Raw genomic sequence first — 22,083 nt, 5'->3', positions numbered from 1 at the left:
AGACGACTTACCGCGTGCGCAGGATTACACTGATCAATTGGGCTTTTGAAGTCTGTTCTTAATTCATCAAAGGCAATTATCTGCAAGAAATGATGAGAGCGTTCTTAGTCCCGAGCAGCGGATCTGCACGAAATTTCATGAGCCACATTATCCCGCTTATTTCCAACCATCAAAGCATCTGCAGATACATTATGTAATGGCATCCCTGCATTTAATACCTTGTGTTATTACTGGAAAAATGCTAAAATCTGACAAATGTCTGACCTGCGGCGGCCGAAGGGTCAAGTCTCCACTCTAGCAATAATCCGCTATATACTGTACATATAAGAATATGCAACATTACATCATACAGTCAGAACAGTGTACAATGCCGCTCCTCCCTGCTCACGGACAATGATTGACAGGTCTTTCCATTTACATGCACGCAGGAAGAGATCTGTTACTTAAAGGGATCAGGAGGGGAGAGCGGCTTTTAAACCCTTGACCATTTTCCATTTTTTAATTACACTGTTTAATGATCAGATATATTTATATATTTATATTTTGATAGATTGGATATGTATGAACGCAGCTATACTAAATATATGCTTTTTTATTGTTTTATGTTTAATGGGGGTGATTTGAACTTTTGTGTTTTTTTCATATTTTAGAAAACTTTTTTTTTACTTTGTACTGTATTTAATAGTCCCCTTAGGGCACTTGCAGCTGTGATCTAGCAATCGCTTGTGCTATACATATATCCGATTGCTTGTCCTATGCATAGCAGTGCATCAGCACGAGCATTCACAGGAGGATCGTAATGGCAGGCACGGGGGTCTTCATCAATGATATATCCGCCCCTGTACTGCCTATAGATTTATAAGCTACCAGATTCCCTATCTACATTGTGAAGAAGGAGGAGTCCTGGAAGTGATGATCCGACCCCCGCAGAGCCCTGATCTCACATCTTCCCGTCTGTCTGGGATCACATGAAGAGATGGAAGGATCCACACAAGCCTCATTCACAGAAGATCTGGGGTCAGGTCTCCAAGATGTTTGGAACAACGTTGCAGCATTTTTTCCACACCTGCGTAAAACTTTTGCACAGTGCTGCACACATCAGTGCATACAAAGTGGAAACCCCCTTTAAATTTTAGTATACTACTCAGTAAAGGGATTGGCTGTCTTTATACCGTATTTGTCCTTGACAAAACATGAAGTCATGAGATGTCATCCCGTGACCTGTCACAGATGGAGATTTATCAAGGAATTATCGGGGCCCCTGACATGATACATTTCACCTTTGGCAATTCCCTATTTATTCAGCCATTCATAAAGCAGTTTTCTTGGTACTTACACTGTAAAGAGTGGAGATGACTGAGAGCGCTGAGCTATTACTAAACTCTCTGTTATGTGCGCTGTCTTTCTACTTCACTGGATATCAGTAAATATGTGCAGCTGATGATACATGAGTAGCTAACCATCTATCTATGTGCATTACATGGAGAAAAGTATGTGACCCCTCCACAATCGCCTCCAGGAGCTTTTCTGACCTCCCATTCTACACCCATAGACAGTGGCGAAACTAGAGACTGATGGGCCACGATGCAAGATTTAGACCGGCCTTTATTCTGGGCCACATCCTGGTATACATATTCCCCATCCTGATATATACCGTATATGCCCCTTATTCTGGGCCCCATCCAGGTATAAATATCCTCCATCCTCGTAAATGTCCCCGTTCTGCCGCTTTTCTTTAATCTAAAGAAAAAAAATAAACCATTATACTCAAGAGGGGCGTACATAGAAGTCATGGGGCCCCATAGCAGAAGAATAATGCACAGTCCATAGTACTCCATATAGTATAATGCACTTCTCAAAGTCCTCCATACAGTATAATGCACAGCCCATATCCTTCATAAAATATAATGCACAGCCCATAGTAATACATGTAGTATAATGCACAGCCCATAGTCATCAATATAGTATAATGCAAAGACCATAGTCATCCATGTTGTATAATGCACAGCCCATAGTCATACATGTAGTATAATGCACAGCCCATAGTCATCCATGTTGTATAATGCATAGCCCATAGTCATCCATATAGTATAATGCAAAGACCATATTCATCCATGTAGTATAATTCACAGCCCATAGTCATCCATATAGTATAATGACAAGACCATATTCATCCATGTAGTATAATTCACAGCCCATAGTCATCCATATAGTATAATGAAAAGCCCATAGTCATCCATGTAGTATAATGCACAGCCCATAGTCATCCATGTTGTATAATGCATAGCCCATAGTCATCCATATAGTATAATGCAAAGACGATAGTCATCCATGTTGTATAATGCACAGCCCATAGTCATCCATATAGTATGATGCAAAGACCATATTTATCCATGTAGTATAATTCACAGCCCATAGTCATCCATATAGTATGATGCAAAGACCATATTTATCCATGTAGTATAATTCACAGCCCATAGTCATCCATATAGTATAATGCACAGCCCATAGTCATCCATATAGTATAATGCACAGCCCATAGTCATCCATATAGTATAATGCACAGCCCATAGTCCTCCATATAGTATAATGCAAAGACCATAGTCATCCATGTTGTATAATGCACAGCCCATAGTCATACATGTAGTATAATGCACAGCCCATAGTCATCCATGTTGTATAATGCATAGCCCATAGTCATCCATATAGTATAATGCAAAGACCATATTCATCCATGTAGTATAATTCACAGCCCATAGTCATCCATATAGTATAATGCACAGCCCATAGTCATCCATATAGTATAATGCACAGCCCATAGTCATCCATATAGTATAATGCACAGCCCATAGTCCTCCATATAGTATAATGCAAAGACCATAGTCATCCATGTTGTATAATGCACAGCCCATAGTCATACATGTAGTATAATGCACAGCCCATAGTCATCCATGTTGTATAATGCATAGCCCATAGTCATCCATATAGTATAATGCAAAGACCATATTCATCCATGTAGTATAATTCACAGCCCATAGTCATCCATATAGTATAATGCACAGCCCATCATCATCCATATAATATAATGCAAAGACCATATTCATCCATGTAGTATAATTCACAGCCCTTAGTCATCCATATAGTATAATGCACAGCCCATCATCATCCATATAATATAATGCAAAGACCATATTCATCCATGTAGTATAATTCACAGCCCTTAGTCATCCATATAGTATAATGCACAGCCCATAGTCATCTATATAGTATAATGCAAAGACCATATTCATCCATGTAGTATAATTCACAGCCCATAGTCATCCATATAGTATAATGCACAGCCCATCATCATCCATATAGTATAATGCAAAGAACATATTCATCCATGTAGTATAATTCACAGCCCATAGTCATCCATGTTGTATAGTGCATAGCCCATAGTCATCCATATAGTATAATGCACAGCCCATAGTCATCCATGTAGTATGATGAACAGCTCATAGTCATCCATGTAGTATAATGCACGGCCCATAGTCATACATGTAGTATAATTCACAGCCCATAGTCATCCATGTTGTATAGTGCATAGCCCATAGTCATCCATATAGTATAATGCACAGCCCATAGTCATCCATGTAGTATGATGAACAGCTCATAGTCATCCATGTTATATAATGCGCAGCCCATAGTCATCCATGTTGTATAATGCATAGCCCATAGTCATCCATATAGTATAATGCACAGCCCATAGTCATCCATATAGTATAATGCACAGCCCATAGTCATGCATGTTGTATAATGCATAGCTCATAGTCATCAATGTAATATGATGAACAGCCCATATTCATTTATGTAGTATAATGCACAGCCCATAATCATCCATGCTGTATAATACAAAGCCCATAGTCATACATGACGCATAATGCACAGCCCACAGTCATCCATGTAGTATAATGCACAGCCCATAGTTATCCATGTAGCGTAATGCACAGCCCATAGTCATCCATGTAGCGTAATGCACAGCTCCTAGTCATCCATGTAGTATGTGACGCCCACCAGGGCCTAGGGGTACTCAGTACCGGGTCCGGTACTTAAGGGGATGTGTCATGGCAGCGGCGACCTGGTCCGTGGCCCTGGGCACCCAGGTCCGTGGCCCTGGGCACCCATGTAAAAGGGACGGACTTTAAAGGGGTTTGAATAAAGTTTTTGTGACACCACTTGTGGTATTCGGTCAGGAATGACCGATGCTGCTTAAAGGGGTCCTCTGGGGTGATGTTGTGGCAGCAGGGATGGTATGGCTTCCCACAGATGAAGCTGGGTGCCCAGGACTCCTGGTGTGTAGATGGAGATGGTAGGTAGTGTAGAAAGAAACAAACAGAGGACACAGGTCTGCAGCTCTTTACCTGGTTTACTGAAGACTTCAGGTAGCCACAGTCCAGGACTCCAGATCACAGGTACAGGCAGGGTCCGGCCGGCTTGGAATTGAGTTCATAGTCCCTTTCACCAGATGGAGTTAGAAGCCTTCCTACTAGCACCGTGGTGTAGTCCCTTGCTGCCTTAGGCCTCACACAAGGTCCTCACATGTTCTCTCTGTCCTCCTTGAGGTAGGACACTAACCCGTATGACAGGTGGCTCGAGCCTTTTTACAGGGTCTCTATCAAGACCCGGGCTCTATGCGCCACTGTGTCTCCAGGTGTCAGGGCGGACAGGTGACGTGTAGTCCAGCTGTCCTGCCGGTTTCTGCTGTGAGTCTTGGAGTCCCTCACAACCTCAGTCTTCCGGCTACCGGTGTCTGTGCTCTGAAGGGAGGTAGCTCAGTCGCAGCTATTCTCCCCAGTTCTCACTATCCCATGCTTCACTTCTCCTACAAGCTCTCTACAATCCATTCGTCTTTCTCTAGGAGCTGCAGCACTTCTTGTGGCTGCACGGCCCCTCGACTTCCTTCTCCTCTGTCTCTCTGACAGGAGCTCTCTCTCAGTCTCACTGACTTTCCCTCCAGACCAGAATATATAAAGGAGCCACCCACAAGCTGGATCAGAGCTCTCCCTTCTGGCCTGGAGTGTGAACATGTTGTATGCTTGTGTGTACCTGATAAAGAAGATCCTCCCTCACTTCCAAGTGTGACATCACTCTACCCGTGAGGAAAGTAATGCCACTGTGACAACCAGGACCTTGGGGTGTCACAAGTATAATGCACAGCCCATATTCACCCATGTAGTATAATGCACAGCCCATATTCACCCATGTAGTATAATGCACAGCCCATATTCACCCATGTAGTATAATGCACAGCCCATATTCACCCATGTAGTATAATGCACGGCCCATAGTCATCCATGTAGTATAATGCACAGCCCATAGTAATCATTGTAGCATAATGCACAGCCCATATTCATCCATGTAGTATAATACACAGCCCATAATCATCCATGTAGCATAATGCACAGCCCATAGTCATCCATGTAGCATAATGCACAGCCCATATTCATCCATGTAGTATAATGCACATCTCATAGTCATCCATGTAGTATAATGCACAGCTCATAGTCATCCATGTAGTATAATGCACAGCCCATAGTCATCATTGTAGCATAATGCACAGCCCATATGCATCCATGTAGTATAATGCACAGCCCATAGTCATCATTGTATCATAATGCACAGCTCATAGTCTACCATGTAGTATAATGCACAGCCCACAGTCAGCCATGCAGTATAATGCACAGCTCATAGTCAGCCATGTAGCATAATGCACAGCCCATAGTCATCCATGTAGTATAATGCACAGCTCATAGACATCCATGTAGTATAATGCACAGCCCATATCCGGCTGTTCACAGAGTGCTGTATCCAAACATATTAATGGAAAGTTGAGTGCAAGGAAAAAGTGTGGTAGAAAAAGGTGCACAAGGATTCAGCTCGCCGTGTCTATCTCCATAGTAACCCTGACTTTCCAGGTGACACGTTACTCGGCAACCTATTGGTCACATATTTAAATGTGCTGGTGTCACTCTTCCCTGCCATGCCCCCTGAAGAAGTGTGGACGAAACGAGCGTCGGGGTGGAGGGACGCAGCACTGACACCACATCACTTGTAGGTATGATCTTTCAGGACCATGCAGCCTACTCTTTTTCTACCCCCATGTATTGTGCAGTGACATTAGTGCATATCGAATTTCTGTTGGCGCCCTATTACTGTTTACTGAAGTGGGCGTCCCACTATACCTCAGCATAGGAGATGGTCACCCCAACTGCACTGCTCTACTTAGGCAGCCATCTTTCCTACCTCAGCACATGCACTTTACAGTAATGGTACTCTTTACCCTTTTTTTTACAGGCAGTACGTTATAGGCCTTTGCACTCCCTGATCTATGTATGATTTTTTTCTCTATCATTTTCACTTACTTACAGTATATGATTAAAGGTGTCTGTAGCCACTCAGCGTCCCTCACATCTGAGGCATTTGCTTTTATTTTCCTATTATTATTGGTTTGATTATTGATGTTGTATATTTAATAAAAATTGCAATTCATTTAATTTTTTGTATATTTTTCTATTGTGTGCTTTTTCTGTTCACCTCTCTCATGCTGTTGAGAATTTGATGTTACAGAGGGGATTAATATATCTAATTTATCTGACATCTAACTATATCAATAAGGGGTAATTGGAGCAGCAGAAGCTATTTATTCTAGTAATTTATGGTGGTCTCAGTAACCAGACCCCACTACTAATATCTTTCCAAGTAATAAATCATAACATTTTGTCCGTACTTGCTTCAATCCTTTTATCCACACATAAATATACATACTGTATACTGAATATATACACATATACCGTACATATATAATGTGTGTGTCTTTGAAGGACAAATCCTCATTATTATTTTACAACCAAGAGCAAGAAAATCCCCACGAGTCGTAATAACTGCACCCCTCGCATCCCGTACGATATCACTATACTGTATATTATAGAGTGCTACTGGGGAGGGGGCACATATTTATTCACTTGCCAGAGATGGATAAATTCTTCATAAGCTTATTTTTCAGGCTGCAAGTGAGGAATTAACTGTAATGTGACTCAATACAAATGCTAATTTCCGTTTTTCTTCAGGCTGAGAATAACAAGCTGTGAAAAGTTTATAAAGCGTTCCGAGGTCTCCATCACTGCGTGCCCCCCGGAGAGGATGAGTCCTGTAGAATCAGGAATGGAAATCTTCAGGTTCCCTCATTATAATCTCATTTCTTCCCGTGCCCTGTGATGTCAGCCGCCGCTCCAAGCAGTTACATTAGGCGGATCTGGGATACTGCGATGCTTCATGTGAATAATGTGCTGTTTATCATAGCACTCGTTATGATCATTGAAGAACGGTATTATATGGCACTGTGCTGTTCTGATTCCTTTTTATTATAGCTGGGATGCTCTGCCTGTCCTGACACCGTTATAGCATAGCTGCGATGCTCTGCGTGTCCCGACCCTTTCTATCATAGCTGCAATGCTCTGCCTGTCCTGACACTGTACTATCATAGCTGTGATGCTCTGCGTGTCCTAATTCCTTTCTACCATAGCTGCGATGCTCTGTTTGTATACTGTTGCCAGCACCATTCTCACACTCTCAAACAACTTCTACCCTGTAGGATATATTTACAGGTGCTTCTCGCAAAATTAGATCATCAAAGTTAATTTATTTCAGTTCTTCAATGCAAAAAGTGAAACTCATTATATAGAGTCATTACACACAGAGTGATCTATTTCACGTGTTTACTTCTGTTAATGTTGATGATTATGGCTTACAGCCAATGAAAACCCAAAAGTCATTATCTCAGTAAATTAGAATACTTTATAACACCAGCTTGAAAAATGATTTTAACATACGAAATGTTGTCCTACTGAAATGTATGTTCAGTAAATGCACTCAATACTTGGTCGGGGCTCCTTTTGCATCAATTACTGCATCAGTGCGGCGTGGCATGGAGGCGATCAGCCTGTGGAACTGCTGAGGTGCTATGGAAGCCCAGGTTGCTTTGATGGTAACCTTCATCTCGTCTGCATTGTTGGGTCTGGTGTCTCTCATCTTCCTTTTGACAATACTCCATAGATTCTCTATGGGGTTAAGGACAGGTGAGATTGCTGCCAGTCAAGCCCAGTGATACTGTTGTGTTTACACCAGGTATTGGTACTTTTGACAGTGTGGACAGGTGCCAAGTCCTGCTGGAGAATAACATTTCCATCTCCAAAAAGCTTGTCGGCAGAGGGAAGCATGAAGTGCTCTAAAATGTCCTGGTAGACGGCTGCACTGACTTTGGTCTTGATAGAACACAGTGGACCTACACCAGCAGATGACATGGCTCCCCAAACCATCACTGATTGTGGAGACTTCACACTAGACTTCAAGCAGCTTGGATTGTGGCCTCTCCACTCTTCCTCCAGACTCTGGGACCTGGATTTCCAAATGACATTCAGAATTTACTTTCATCTGAAAACAACACCTTGGACCACTGACCACAGTCCGGTTCTTCTTCTCCTTGGCCCAGGTAAGACGCTTCTGGCGTTGTCTATTGGTCATGAGTGGCTGACACTAGGAATGTGACACTTGTAGCCCATGTCCTGGACACGTCTGTGTGTGGCGGCTCTTGCAGCAATGACTCCAGCAGCAGTCCGCTCCTTGTGAGTCTCCCACAAATTTTTGAATGTCCTTTTCTTAACAATCCTTTCAAGGCTGCGGTTATCCCGGTTGCTTGTGCACCTTTTTCAACCACACTTTTTCCTTCCGCTCCACTTTCCATTAATCTGCTTAGATACAGCACTCTGTGAACAGCTGGATTCTTTAGCAATGACCTTTTGTGGCTTCCCCTCCTTGTGGAGTGTGTCAATGACGCCTTCTGGACATGTCAGGTCAGCAGTCTTCCCCATGATTGTGGAGCTACTGAAACAGACTAAGGGACCTTTTTAAACACTTAGGAGCCTTTGCAGGTGTTTTTTGTTAATTATTCTAATTTACTGAGATAATGATTTTTGGGTTTTCATTGGCTGTAAGCCATAATCATCAACATAAACACGTGAAATAGATCACTCTGTTTGTAATTACTCTATAGAATATAGGAGTTTCACTTTGTGTATTGAAGAACTGAAATAAATTAACTTTTTGTTGATATTCTAATTTTGTGAGAAGCAGCTGTGTGTACCTATCAGGGAGTTACTTACAAAGGGGCTGGTAAGAACGGACTGTTCAAGGCCCTTCTTACAAGAGACCATGGCTGCTATTGCCGTTGGGCAGTTCCGCCTCTATACTCACCTTCCATCACCCCTATGGGTCCAGTGCAGGCGTCTTAAAAGATCTGTACTGGCTCCGGAAACTGAGATGTCATAGGACTGTGGAAACCTGTGATTGGCTGTAGTGATTAGCTGACTAGTAGATTGCCTTTTCAGAAAAATATCTGATTACACCCTCTTATAGTCACCGGACCGCTGCAGGCAATCACAGGATTCAGTGTTCCTGTGATATCCAGACAGCACAGTCATCGCTTGTGGAGCCGGAGCAGATCTCTGAAGTAGCCTGCACTAGATTCATGGGGTTGATGGCAGATGGTTAGGCCCTTGGTTATATTTTAAAAAGATCCATAAATAAGAAAAAAAAAGTTTTCAACGTTCAACAACTCTTTCAAAAATGTTCTAATATTTTTCTGCAGAGAACCTGTAACGCTTTAACTGCAAAAACATTACATATACATCAGGAGCTACTGCTTCTTTTTCTCATGGATCTCTCTGCTCTACCTGTACCTTCTTTCGGTGTTAGAGATACCAGCAAGGAGTAGGAGGGAGTTATACACAGATCTCCAGTGTGGAGAGAGGGAAAGATCTCATTAAGGGTGGAGAAAATGGACTACGTATACATAAGTAGGAAAGAACATAAAGAAGAAAATCAGGGCCCAATATATGTTATGTTGCTGTGTTAACTACAGAAAATCTCAGACCTCAAATTCAATTTTTTAATCTCATCTGACCACAACACCTTCCTCCATACATTTGAGGAGTCTCCCACAAGTCTTTTGGCAAACTGAAAACGAGCCTTACAATTTTTGTGTGTAAGTAAAGGCTTTTTTCTGCCCACTTTTCCATAAAGGCCACCTCTATGGAGTGTACAGCTTATTGTGGTCATATGGACAGATACTCCAGTCTCTGCTTGGGAACTCTGCAGCTCCTTCAGGGTTACCTTTGGTCTCTATGCTGCCGCTCTGATTAATGCCCTCCTTGCCCGGGCTGAGGTTCTGGTGGTTGCTATTACTTGGCAGGTTTGCTATGTTCTTTCCATGAGATGATAATGAATTTGATGGTGCTCTGGGGATCATCACAGATTGGGAGACTTTTTATAAGCCAACCCTGACTTGTTCTTCTCAACATCTTTGTCCCTGACTTGTTTGGAGATCTCCCTGGTCTTCATGGTGTTGTTTGGAGATCTCCCTGGTCTTCATGGTGTTGTTTGGAGATCTCCCTGGTCTTCATGGTGTTGTTTGGAGATCTCCTTGGTCTTCATGGTGTTGTTTGGAGATCTCATTGATCTTCATGGTGTGCTTTGGAGATCTTCCTGTTCTTCATGGTGTTGTTTGGAGATCTCATTGATCTTCATGGTGTGCTTTGGAGATCTCCCTGGTCTTCATGGTGTTGTTTGGAGATCTTCCTGGTCTTTATGGTGTTGTTTGGAGATCTCCCTGGTCTTCATGGTGTTGTTTGGAGATCTCATTGATCTTCATGGTGTGCTTTGGAGATCTTCCTGTTCTTCATGGTGTTGTTTGGAGATCTCCGAAGTCTTCATGGTGTTGTTTGGAGATCTCATTGATCTTCATGGTGTGCTTTGGAGATCTTCCTGTTCTTCATGGTGTTGTTTGGAGATCTCCTGGTCTTCATGGTGTTGTTTGGAGATCTCCCTGGTCTTCATGGTGTTGTTTGGAGATCTCCCTGGTCTTCATGGTGTTGTTTGGAGATCTCCCTGGTCTTCATGATATTGTTTGGAGAACCCCCTGGTCTTCGTGGTGTTGTTTGGAGATCTCCTTAGCCTTCATGGTATTGTTTGGAGATTTCCCTGGTCTTCATGGTGGTGTTTGGAGATCTCATTGATCTTCATGGTGTGGTTTGGAGATCTTCCTGTTCTTCATGGTGTTGTTTGGAGATCTCCCTGGTCTTCATGGTGTTGTTTGGAGATCTCCTTAGTCTTCATGGTATTGTTTGGAGATCTCCCCGGTTGTCATGGTGTTGTTTGGAGATCTCCTTGGTCTTCATGGTGTTTAGTTAGTGGTGCCTCTTGTTAATGGTGTTGAAGGCTCTGTGGCCTTTCAGGAAAGGTAAAGTACATATACTGACAGACATGTGACACTTAGCTTACACACAGGAGGACATCCTGTCACTAAGCATGGGACTTATGAAGGGAATTGCTTCCACCAGAAATTTTTAGGGGCTTCATAGCTAAAGAGTGAATACATATGCACATGCCAATTTTTAGTTATTTGTTCTCATAAATTAAATTATTATCTATATTTTTCTCACTTCACCATGACTAGTTAGTGCTGATGCATCACACACAAATCGGATTACAAAAATATTTAAACACAGGTTGTAGTGTAACAAAATAGCTAAAAAGCCTATGGGGTAAATACTTTTGCCAGCCACTGTATGGTTGCGTGCCAATACATCATGTTATGCTTGTCTTACCTAATCGTTGGAGGCCATGGGGATCTTACCTCCACTGATCAGACATTGATCATCTCTCTTTAGGACAGGTTCTCACTTTTCATTTTCCAGAAATGGCAGTCAATAGTCTGCCATGCTACAGAGTACAGACTGTTATAAATTTACTGTCAATAGTCAAGTTTGAAATAACAATAATATAACTTAATGTGGTATTCAACCATTTGAGAAACTTGAAACTGCAGTGACGGCCATGGGTGGCAAAGTCGAATTTTAACTACAATTTTGCTCAGCACCCATTACAAGAAATAGGGGTCATATTCTAAACTGATCCTTTCTGGAATGACCTGAACAATATTGTGTCCATATGTCCTTTTTCCCCCAAGTACCGTAAGTTAAAAAAAAGAGTCAGCGTTCAAATCAATGTAAGCCGGACGGACACCTAAAAACTGGACAGAAAAATGTTTTTGACTAGTGCAGTTCTACAGATGAAGAAATTGTCGCTTCTCGTTACTTATTCTGTAAAGGGATTAATGGTGGCAGAAAAGTTCACAAAAGTCTAGAAGTGTTCAGCTGGTGAAATCCTCCGCACAGTCCCACTAATCACAAACTATTAATCTGTGCGAGGATCCGGTGATTCTAAAAATATTCAAGAGAAGAAATCTGCAACTGTGAAATATCTCAAGGATATTGTGTCCTTCAAGAAAAAAAAATATAGGGATAGTAAGAAAATCTTAACATTTCTGGGACCCCAAAACACTGTCAGTGTGGACTCGAGTGGTGGTCTAGAATAGTTGGCAAGAGTCGTAGAGGTGTGAATAACGCCTTTATTACCTGCTATAGTGAAAGGGTTAAGGCCAACATGAAGACGGTGGAGGACAAGTTTCAGACCTTAGGGCCTAGCATATTAAGGAAAATGATATCCCTGGTGGTCTTGAATAGATAAGGCGTTACTAGTAACATGCCTGAGGTCTTGGGCAGTAAAGGGGTTAATGTCTACATCCCTGGTGGTCTGTGGCAGAGGTGGAGAATAAAATTTCAGCTTAAGGCTGCCATCACACTAGCAGTATTTGGTCAGTATTTTACATCGGTATTTGTAAGCCAAAACCAGGAGTGGGTGATAAATGCAGAAGTGGTAACATGTTTCTATTATACTTTTCCTCTAATTGTTCCACTCCTGGTTTTGGCTACAAATACTGATGTAAAATACTGACCAAATACTGCTAGTGTGACGGCAGCCTAATAGTCACACAAGTACTATTAGGTCAGGGGGATAGTGTGGTGTCAATACTTCATAGGATGTACTTCACAGTCCAACAATGGTATTGGCATAATCAGGAGGCTGTTAGTGAGCATAATGAACATGGAAGGAACCCCCTGAGCATGAATATCGCACCCCTACCTTCCATTTTTTTAGTGAAACATATCTTTGAACTGTTATAGGTAATTGGGTTAAATACTGGTGGAAAATACTTGCTGAATTCACTATAAGTGATTACTCCTGCTGTTTTATATCAGCCAATTTTAGTGCCACAGAATTGTAGTGTAACTTTCCAGCGGAGTTCTGCAGTATAGCAGTGTAACCATCAAGCTCAGAGTCACAGTATAGCAGTGTAACCACAAAGCTCAGAGTCACAGTATAGCAGTGTAACCACAAAGCTCAGAGTCACAGTATAGCAGTGTAACCACAAAGCTCAGAGTCACAGTATAGCAGTGTAACCATCAAGCTCAGAGTCACAGTATAGCAGTGTAACCACAAAGCTCAGAGTCACAGTATAGCAGTGTAACCTCCAAGCTCAGAGTCACAGTATAGCAGTGTAACCACCAAGCTCAGAGTCACAGTATAGCAGTGTAACCACAAAACTCAGAGTCACAGTATAGCAGTGTAACCACCAAGCTCAGAGTCACAGTATAGCAGTGTAACCACCAAGCTCAGAGTCACAGTATAGCAGTGTAACCACCAAGCTCAGAGTCACAGTATAGCAGTGTAACCATCAAGCTCAGAGTCACAGTATAGCAGTGTAACCACAAAGCTCAGAGTCACAGTATAGCAGTGTAACCACAAAGCTCAGAGTCACAGTATAGCAGTGTATCCACCAAGCTCAGAGTCACAGTATAGCAGTGTAACCAACAAGCTCAGAGTCACAGTATAGCAGTGTAACCACAAAGCTCAGAGTCACAGTATAGCAGTGTAACCACCAAGCTCAGAGTCACAGTATAGCAGTGTAACCACAAAGCTCAGAGTCACAGTATAGCAGTGTAACCACCAAGCTCAGAGTCACAGTATAGCAGTCTAACCACCAAGCTCAGAGTCACAGTATAGCAGTGTAACCACCAAACTCAGAGTCACAGTATAGCAGTGTAACCATCAAGCTCAGAGTCACAGTATAGCAGTGTAACCACAAAGCTCAGAGTCACAGTATAGCAGTGTAACCACCAAGCTCAGAGTCACAGTATAGCAGTGTAACCAACAAGCTCAGAGTCACAGTATAACAGTGTAACCACCAAGCTCAGAGTCACAGTATAGCAGTGTAACCACCAAGCTCAGAGTCACAGTACAGCAGTGTAACCACCAAGCTCAGAGTCACAGTATAGCAGTGTAACCACCAAGCTCAGTCACAGTATAGCAGTGTAACCACCAAGCTCAGAGTCACAGTATAGCAGTGTAACCACCAAGCTCAGAGTCACAGTATAGCAGTGTAACCACAAAGCTCAGAGTCACAGTATAGCACTGTAACCACAAAGCTCAGAGTCACAGTATAGCAGTGTAACCACAAAGCTCAGAGTCACAGTATAGCAGTGTAACCACAAAGCTCAGTCACAGTATAGCAGTGTAACCACAAAGCTCAGAGTCACAGTATAGCAGTGTAACCACCAAGCTCAGAATTACAGTATAGCAGTGTAACCACCAAGCTCAGAGTCACAGTATAGCAGTGTAACCAACAAGTTCAGAGTCACAGTATAGCAGTGTAACCACCAAGCTCAGAGTCACAGTATAGCAGTGTAACCAACAAGCTCAGAGTCACAGTATAGCAGTGTAACCACCAAGCTCAGAGTCACAGTATAGCAGTGTAACCACCAAGCTCAGTCACAGTATAGCAGCGTAAGCAACAAGCTCAGAGTCACAGTATAGCAGAGTAACCAACAAGCTCAGAGTCACAGTATAGTAGTATAACCACAAAGCTCAGAGTCACAGTATAGCAGTGTAACCACAAAGCTCAGAGTCACAGTATAGCAGTATAACCACAAAGCTCAGAGTCACAGTATAGCAGTGTAACCACAAAGCTCAGAGTCACAGTATAGCAGTGTAACCACCAAGCTCAGAATTACAGTATAGCAGTGTAAGCACCAAGCTCAGAGTCACAGTATAGCAGTGTAACCAACAAGTTCAGAGTCACAGTATAGCAGTGTAACCACCAAGCTCAGAGTCACAGTATAGCAGTGTAACCAACAAGCTCAGAGTCACAGTATAGCAGTGTAACCACCAAGCTCAGAGTCACAGTATAGCAGTGTAACCACCAAGCTCAGTCACAGTATAGCAGCGTAACCAACAAGCTCAGAGTCACAGTATAACAGTGTAACCAACAAGCTCAGAGTCACAGTATAGCAGTGTAACCACAAAGCTCAGAGTCACAGTATAGCAGTGTAACCACCAAGCTCAGAGTCACAGTATAGCAGTGTAACCACCAAGCTCAGAGTCACAGTATAGCAGTGTAACCACCAAGCTCAGAGTCACAGTATAGCAGTGTAACCACAAAGCTCAGAGTCACAGTATAGCAGTGTAACCACAAAGCTCAGAGTCACAGTATAGCAGTGTAACCAACAAGCTCAGAGTCACAGTATAGCAGTGTAACCAACAAGCTCAGAGTCACAGTATAGCAGTGTAACCACAAAGCTCAGAGTCACATTATTGCAGTGTAACCAACAAGCTCAGAGTCACAGTATAGCAGTGTAACCAACAAGCTCAGAGTCACAGTATAGCAGTGTAACCACAAAGATCAGTCACAGTATAGCAGTGTAACCACCAAGCTCAGAGTCACAGTATAGCAGTGTAACCACAAAGCTCAGAGTCACAGTATAGCAGTGTAACCACAAAGCTCAGAGTCACAGTATAGCAGTGTAACCACCAAGCTCAGAGTCACAGTATAGTAGTGTAACCAACAAGCTCAGAGTCACAGTATAGCAGTGTAACCACCAAGCTCAGAGTCACAGTATAGCAGTGTAACCACAAAGCTCAGAGTCACAGTATAGCAGTGTAACCACAAACCTCAGAGTCACAGTATAGCAGTGTAACCACAAAGCTCAGAGTCACAGTATAGCAGTGTAACCACCGAGCTCAGAGTCACAGTATAGCAGTGTAACCAACAAGCTCAGAGTCACAGTATAGCAGTGTAACCACCAAGCTCAGAGTCACAGTATAGCAGTGTAACCACCAAGCTCAGTCACAGTATAGCAGCGTAACCAACAAGCTGAGAGTCACAGTATAGCAGTGTAACCAACAAGCTCAGAGTCACAGTATAGCAGTGTAACCACAAAGCTCAGAGTCACAGTATAGCAGTGTAACCACAAAGCTCAGAGTCACAGTATAGCAGTGTAACCACAAAGCTCAGCGTCACAGTATAGCAGTGTAACCACCAAGCTCAGAGTCACAGTATAGCAGTGTAACCAACAAGCTCAGAGTCACAGTATAGCAGTGTAACCACCAAGCTCAGTCACAGTATAGCAGTGTAACCACCAAGCTCAGAGTCACAGTATAGCAGTGTAACCAACAAGCTCAGAGTCACAGTATAGCAGTGTAACCACCAAGCTCAGTCACAGTATAGCAGTGTAACCACCAAGCTCAGAGTCACAGTATAGCAGTGTAACCAACAAGCTCAGAGTCACAGTATAGTAGTGTAACCAACAAGCTCAGAGTCACAGTATAGCACTGTAACGACCAAGCTCATAGTCACAGTATAGCAGTGTAACCACTAAGTTCAGAGTCACAGTATAGCTGTGTAACCAAGAAGCTCAGAGTCACAGTATAGCATTATAATCATCAAGCTCAGTCACAGTACAGCACTGTAACTACCAAGCTGAGAGTCACAGTATAGCACTATAACCATAAAGCTCAGAGTCACAGTATAGCAGTGTAACCAATAAGCTCAGAGCAGGGCCAGACTGGCCATTTGGCAATTCTGGCAAATGCCAGAAGGGCCTGTCTGGTCGTGGGCTGCCTTGTCTGCTACGTTGTTAACAAAATTAGTGTTTTCAAGATGCCCATACTGTTAAGAGTTGTGATGGAGCACAAAGTCGCTGACTCGGTCACTTACCCCAGCAGGCCATGGGTATCATTAGAAATATTGGTCCTGTAGTAAATCTTCCTTACCTCCATCCAGGGTAATAGGGTAATATTAGTAATATATCCCATCTGCTGCTTGGGGACAGTGACAGCATGGGCCTGTGTGATTTCAAATGCCAGGGCTGAATTTCGGCCCCAGTCTGTACCTGGCTCAGTGTCACAGTATATCACTATAACCATCAAGCTCAGAGTCACAGTATAGCAGTGTAACCAATAAGCTCAGAGTCACAGTATAGCTGTGTAACCACCAAGCTCAGTGTCACAGTATAGCAGTGTAACCAACAAGCTCAGAGTCCCATTATAGCAGAGTAACCACACCAAGCTCTGAGTCACAGTATAGCTCTGTAACCATCAAGCTCAGTCACAGTATAGCAGAGTAACCAACAAGCTCAGTGTCATAACATAGCAGTGTAACCACCAAGCTCAGTGTCACAGTATAGCCATGCAACTGCTAAGCACCTTGTCACAGTATTGTACTGTACCCACAAAGTTCAGTGTCACAATATAGCACTATCACCACCAAGGTGAATGTCACAGTATAGCACTGTAACCACCAAGCAAGGTTTCACAGTATAACAGTTTAACTGCTAAGCTCAGTGTCACTGTATAGCAGTACAACTGCTAAGCCCCTTGTCACAGTATTGTACTGTTCCCACATAGCTCAGTTTCACAGTATAGTGCCGTAGCGACCAAGCTCAGTGTCACAGTGTAGCAGTGTAACCACCAAGCTCAGTGTCACAGTATAGCAGTGTAACCACCAAGCTCAGTGTCATAGTATAGCAGTGAAACCACCAAGCTCAGTGTCATAGTATAGCAGTGTAACTACCAAACCTAGTCACAGCATAGCACTGTAACCACCAAGCTCAGTGTCACAGTATAACAGTGTAACCAACAAGCTCAGAGTCACAGTATAGCAGTGTAACCACAAAGCTCAGAGTCACAGTATAGCAGTGTAACCACCAAGCTCAGAGTCACAGTATAGCAGTGTAACCACCAAGCTCAGAGTCACAGTATAGCAGTGTAACCACCAAGCTCAGAGTCACAGTATAGCAGTGTAACCACAAAGCTCAGAGTCACAGTATAGCAGTGTAACCACAAAGCTCAGAGTCACAGTATAGCAGTGTAACCAACAAGCTCAGAGTCACAGTATAGCAGTGTAACCAACAAGCTCAGAGTCACAGTATAGCAGTGTAACCACAAAGCTCAGAGTCACATTATTGCAGTGTAACCAACAAGCTCAGAGTCACAGTATAGCAGTGTAACCAACAAGCTCAGAGTCACAGTATAGCAGTGTAACCACAAAGCTCAGTCACAGTATAGCAGTGTAACCACCAAGCTCAGAGTCACAGTATAGCAGTGTAACCACAAAGCTCAGAGTCACAGTATAGCAGTGTAACCACAAAGCTCAGAGTCACAGTATAGCAGTGTAACCACCAAGCTCAGAGTCACAGTATAGCAGTGTAACCAACAAGCTCAGAGTCACAGTATAGCAGTGTAACCACCAAGCTCAGAGTCACAGTATAGCAGTGTAACCACAAAGCTCAGAGTCACAGTATAGCAGTGTAACCACAAACCTCAGAGTCACAGTATAGCAGTGTAACCACAAAGCTCAGAGTCACAGTATAGCAGTGTAACCACCGAGCTCAGAGTCACAGTATAGCAGTGTAACCAACAAGCTCAGAGTCACAGTATAGCAGTGTAACCACCAAGCTCAGAGTCACAGTATAGCAGTGTAACCACCAAGCTCAGTCACAGTATAGCAGCGTAACCAACAAGCTCAGAGTCATAGTATAGCAGTGTAACCAACAAGCAAAGAGTCACAGTATAGCAGTGTAACCACAAAGCTCAGAGTCACAGTATAGCAGTGTAACCACAAAGCTCAGAGTCACAGTATAGCAGTGTAACCACAAAGCTCAGCGTCACAGTATAGCAGTGTAACCACCAAGCTCAGAGTCACAGTATAGCAGTGTAACCAACAAGCTCAGAGTCACAGTATAGCAGTGTAACCACCAAGCTCAGTCACAGTATAGCAGTGTAACCACCAAGCTCAGAGTCACAGTATAGCAGTGTAACCAACAAGCTCAGAGTCACAGTATAGCAGTGTAACCACCAAGCTCAGTCACAGTATAGCAGTGTAACCAACAAGCTCAGAGTCACAGTATAGCAGTGTAACCAACAAGCTCAGAGTCACAGTATAGCACTGTAACGACCAAGCTCATAGTCACAGTATAGCAGTGTAACCACTAAGTTCAGAGTCACAGTATAGCTGTGTAACCAAGAAGCTCAGAGTCACAGTATAGCATTATAATCATCAAGCTCAGTCACAGTACAGCACTGTAACTACCAAGCTGAGAGTCACAGTATAGCACTATAACCATAAAGCTCAGAGTCACAGTATAGCAGTGTAACCAATAAGCTCAGAGCAGGGCCGGACTGTCCATTTGGCAATTCTGGCAAATGCCAGAAGGGCCTGTCTGGTCGTGGGCTGCCTTGTCTGCTACGTTGTTAACAAAATTAGTGTTTTCAAGATGCCCATACTGTTAAGAGTTGTGATGGAGCACAAAGTCGCTGACTCGGTCACTTACCCCAGCAGGCCATGGGTATCATTAGAAATATTGGTCCTGTAGTAAATCTTCCTTACCTCCATCCAGGGTAATAGGGTAATATTAGTAATATATCCCATCTGCTGCTTGGGGACAGTGACAGCATGGGCCTGTGTGATTTCAAATGCCAGGGCTGAATTTCGGCCCCAGTCTGTACCTAGCTCAGTGTCACAGTATATCACTATAACCATCAAGCTCAGAGTCACAGTATAGCAGTGTAACCAATAAGCTCAGAGTCACAGTATAGCTGTGTAACCACCAAGCTCAGTGTCACAGTATAGCAGTGTAACCAACAAGCTCAGAGTCCCATTATAGCAGAGTAACCACACCAAGCTCTGAGTCACAGTATAGCTCTGTAACCATCAAGCTCAGTCACAGTATAGCAGAGTAACCAACAAGCTCAGTGTCATAACATAGCAGTGTAACCACCAAGCTCAGTGTCACAGTATAGCCATGCAACTGCTAAGCACCTTGTCACAGTATTGTACTGTACCCACAAAGTTCAGTGTCACAATATTGCACTATCACCACCAAGGTGAATGTCACAGTATAGCACTGTAACCACCAAGCAAGGTTTCACAGTATAACAGTTTAACTGCTAAGCTCAGTGTCACTGTATAGCAGTACAACTGCTAAGCCCCTTGTCACAGTATTGTACTGTTCCCACATAGCTCAGTTTCACAGTATAGTGCCGTAGCGACCAAGCTCAGTGTCACAGTGTAGCAGTGTAACCACCAAGCTCAGTGTCACAGTATAGCAGTGTAACCACCAAGCTCAGTGTCATAGTATAGCAGTGAAACCACCAAGCTCAGTGTCATAGTATAGCAGTGTAACTACCAAACCTAGTTACAGCATAGCACTGTAACCACCAAGCTCATATTCACAGTATAGCAGTGTAACCACTATAAATAATCCAGCTTATTTAAAGCTGAGTGCCACTTTATAATAGTGTAAAAACCAAGCTGAATGTCACAGTATAGCAGTGTAACTGCTAAGTTCAGTGTAACAGAACTGTAAGTTTTGAGCTCAATGTAACATTATAGTAGTATAACTGCCAAGGTGAATGTCACAGTATTAAGCTCAATGTCACAGTACAGCAGTATAACTGCTAAACTCAGTGTCACAGAGCTGTAGTGTAACTTTCAAGCTGAGTTCCACATTATAGGAGTGTAAAAGCCAAGCTGAATGTAACAGTATAGCAGTGTAACTCCTAAGTTCAATGTCACAGAGCTATTTTGTAACTTTCAAGCTCAGTGCCACAGTATTGTAGAGTAACCGCCAAGCTCAGTGTCACAATATACAGTAGTTGTGTAACCAACAAGCTCAATGCCACATTATAGCAGTGTACAAGTCAAGCTTACAGAATCCAACTTTCAAGTTCAGTGCCACAGTATAACTGTGTAGTTTAGTGTTACGTTTGGTGTCACAGAGCTCAGTACCATAGTATAATAATCTAACCACCAAGCTCAGTGCCATAGTTATAATAATGCAACCACCAAGCTCAGTGCCATAGTATAAAAATGTAACCACCAAGCTCAGTGCCATAATATAATAATGTAACCACCAAGCTCAGTGCCATAGTATAATAATGTAACCACCAAGCTCAGTGCCATAGTATAATAATGTAACCACCAAGCTCAGTGCCATAGTATAATAATGTAACCACCAAGCTCAGTGCCATAGTATAATAATGTAACCAACAAGCTCAGTGCCATAGTATAATAATGTAACCACCAAGCTCAGTGCCATAATATAATAATGTAACCACCAAGCTCAGTGCCATAGTACAATAATGTAACCACCAAGCTCAGTGCCACAGTATAATAATGTAACCACCAAGCTCAGTGCCATAGTACAATAATGTAACCACCAAGTTCAGTGCCATAGTACAATAATGTAACCACCAAGCTCAGTGCCATAGTACAATAATGTAACCACCAAGCTCAGTGCCACAGTATAATACTGTAACCACCAAGCTCAGTGCCATAGTACAATAATGTAACCACCAAGCTCAGTGCCATAGTACAATAATTCAACCACCAAGCTCAGTGCCATAGTACAATAATGTAACCACCAAGCTCAGTGCCATAGTACAATAATGTAACCACCAAGCTCAGTGCCACAGTATAATAATGTAACCACCAAGCTCAGTGCCACAGTACAATAATGTAACCACCAAGCTCAGTGCCATAGTATAATAATGTTACGACCAAGCTCAGTGCCACAGTATAATAATGTAACAACCAAGCTCAGTGCCATAGTATAATAATGTAACCACCAAGCTCAGTGCCATAGTATAATAATGTAACCACCAAGCTCAGTGCCATAGTATAATAATGAAACCACCAAGCTCAGTGCCATAGTATAATAATGTAACCACCAAGCTCAGTGCCATAGTACAATAATGTAACCACCAAGCTCAGTACCATAGCATAATAATGTAACCACCAAGCTCAGTGCC

General features: G+C 42.8%; 1 protein-coding gene across 1 annotated transcript in view; it reads right to left on the bottom strand.

The window, feature by feature from the left end:
- The window catches only part of CNIH3 (cornichon family AMPA receptor auxiliary protein 3), an 86,394-nt gene that overhangs the window by 42,360 nt on the left and 21,951 nt on the right, over nucleotides 1-22,083 (bottom strand). The window contains exon 2 of the mRNA XM_077292215.1: nucleotides 12-80. Coding sequence (XP_077148330.1) covers nucleotides 12-80 — 69 coding nt within the window. The remainder of the gene's footprint in view (nucleotides 1-11; nucleotides 81-22,083) is intronic.

This window comes from Ranitomeya variabilis, chromosome 2 (assembly GCF_051348905.1).
Source record: "Ranitomeya variabilis isolate aRanVar5 chromosome 2, aRanVar5.hap1, whole genome shotgun sequence".
Classification (NCBI taxonomy): domain Eukaryota; kingdom Metazoa; phylum Chordata; class Amphibia; order Anura; family Dendrobatidae; genus Ranitomeya; species Ranitomeya variabilis.
Note: the sequence above shows the minus strand (reverse complement) of the source record. Positions and strands in the feature narration are given on the sequence as shown.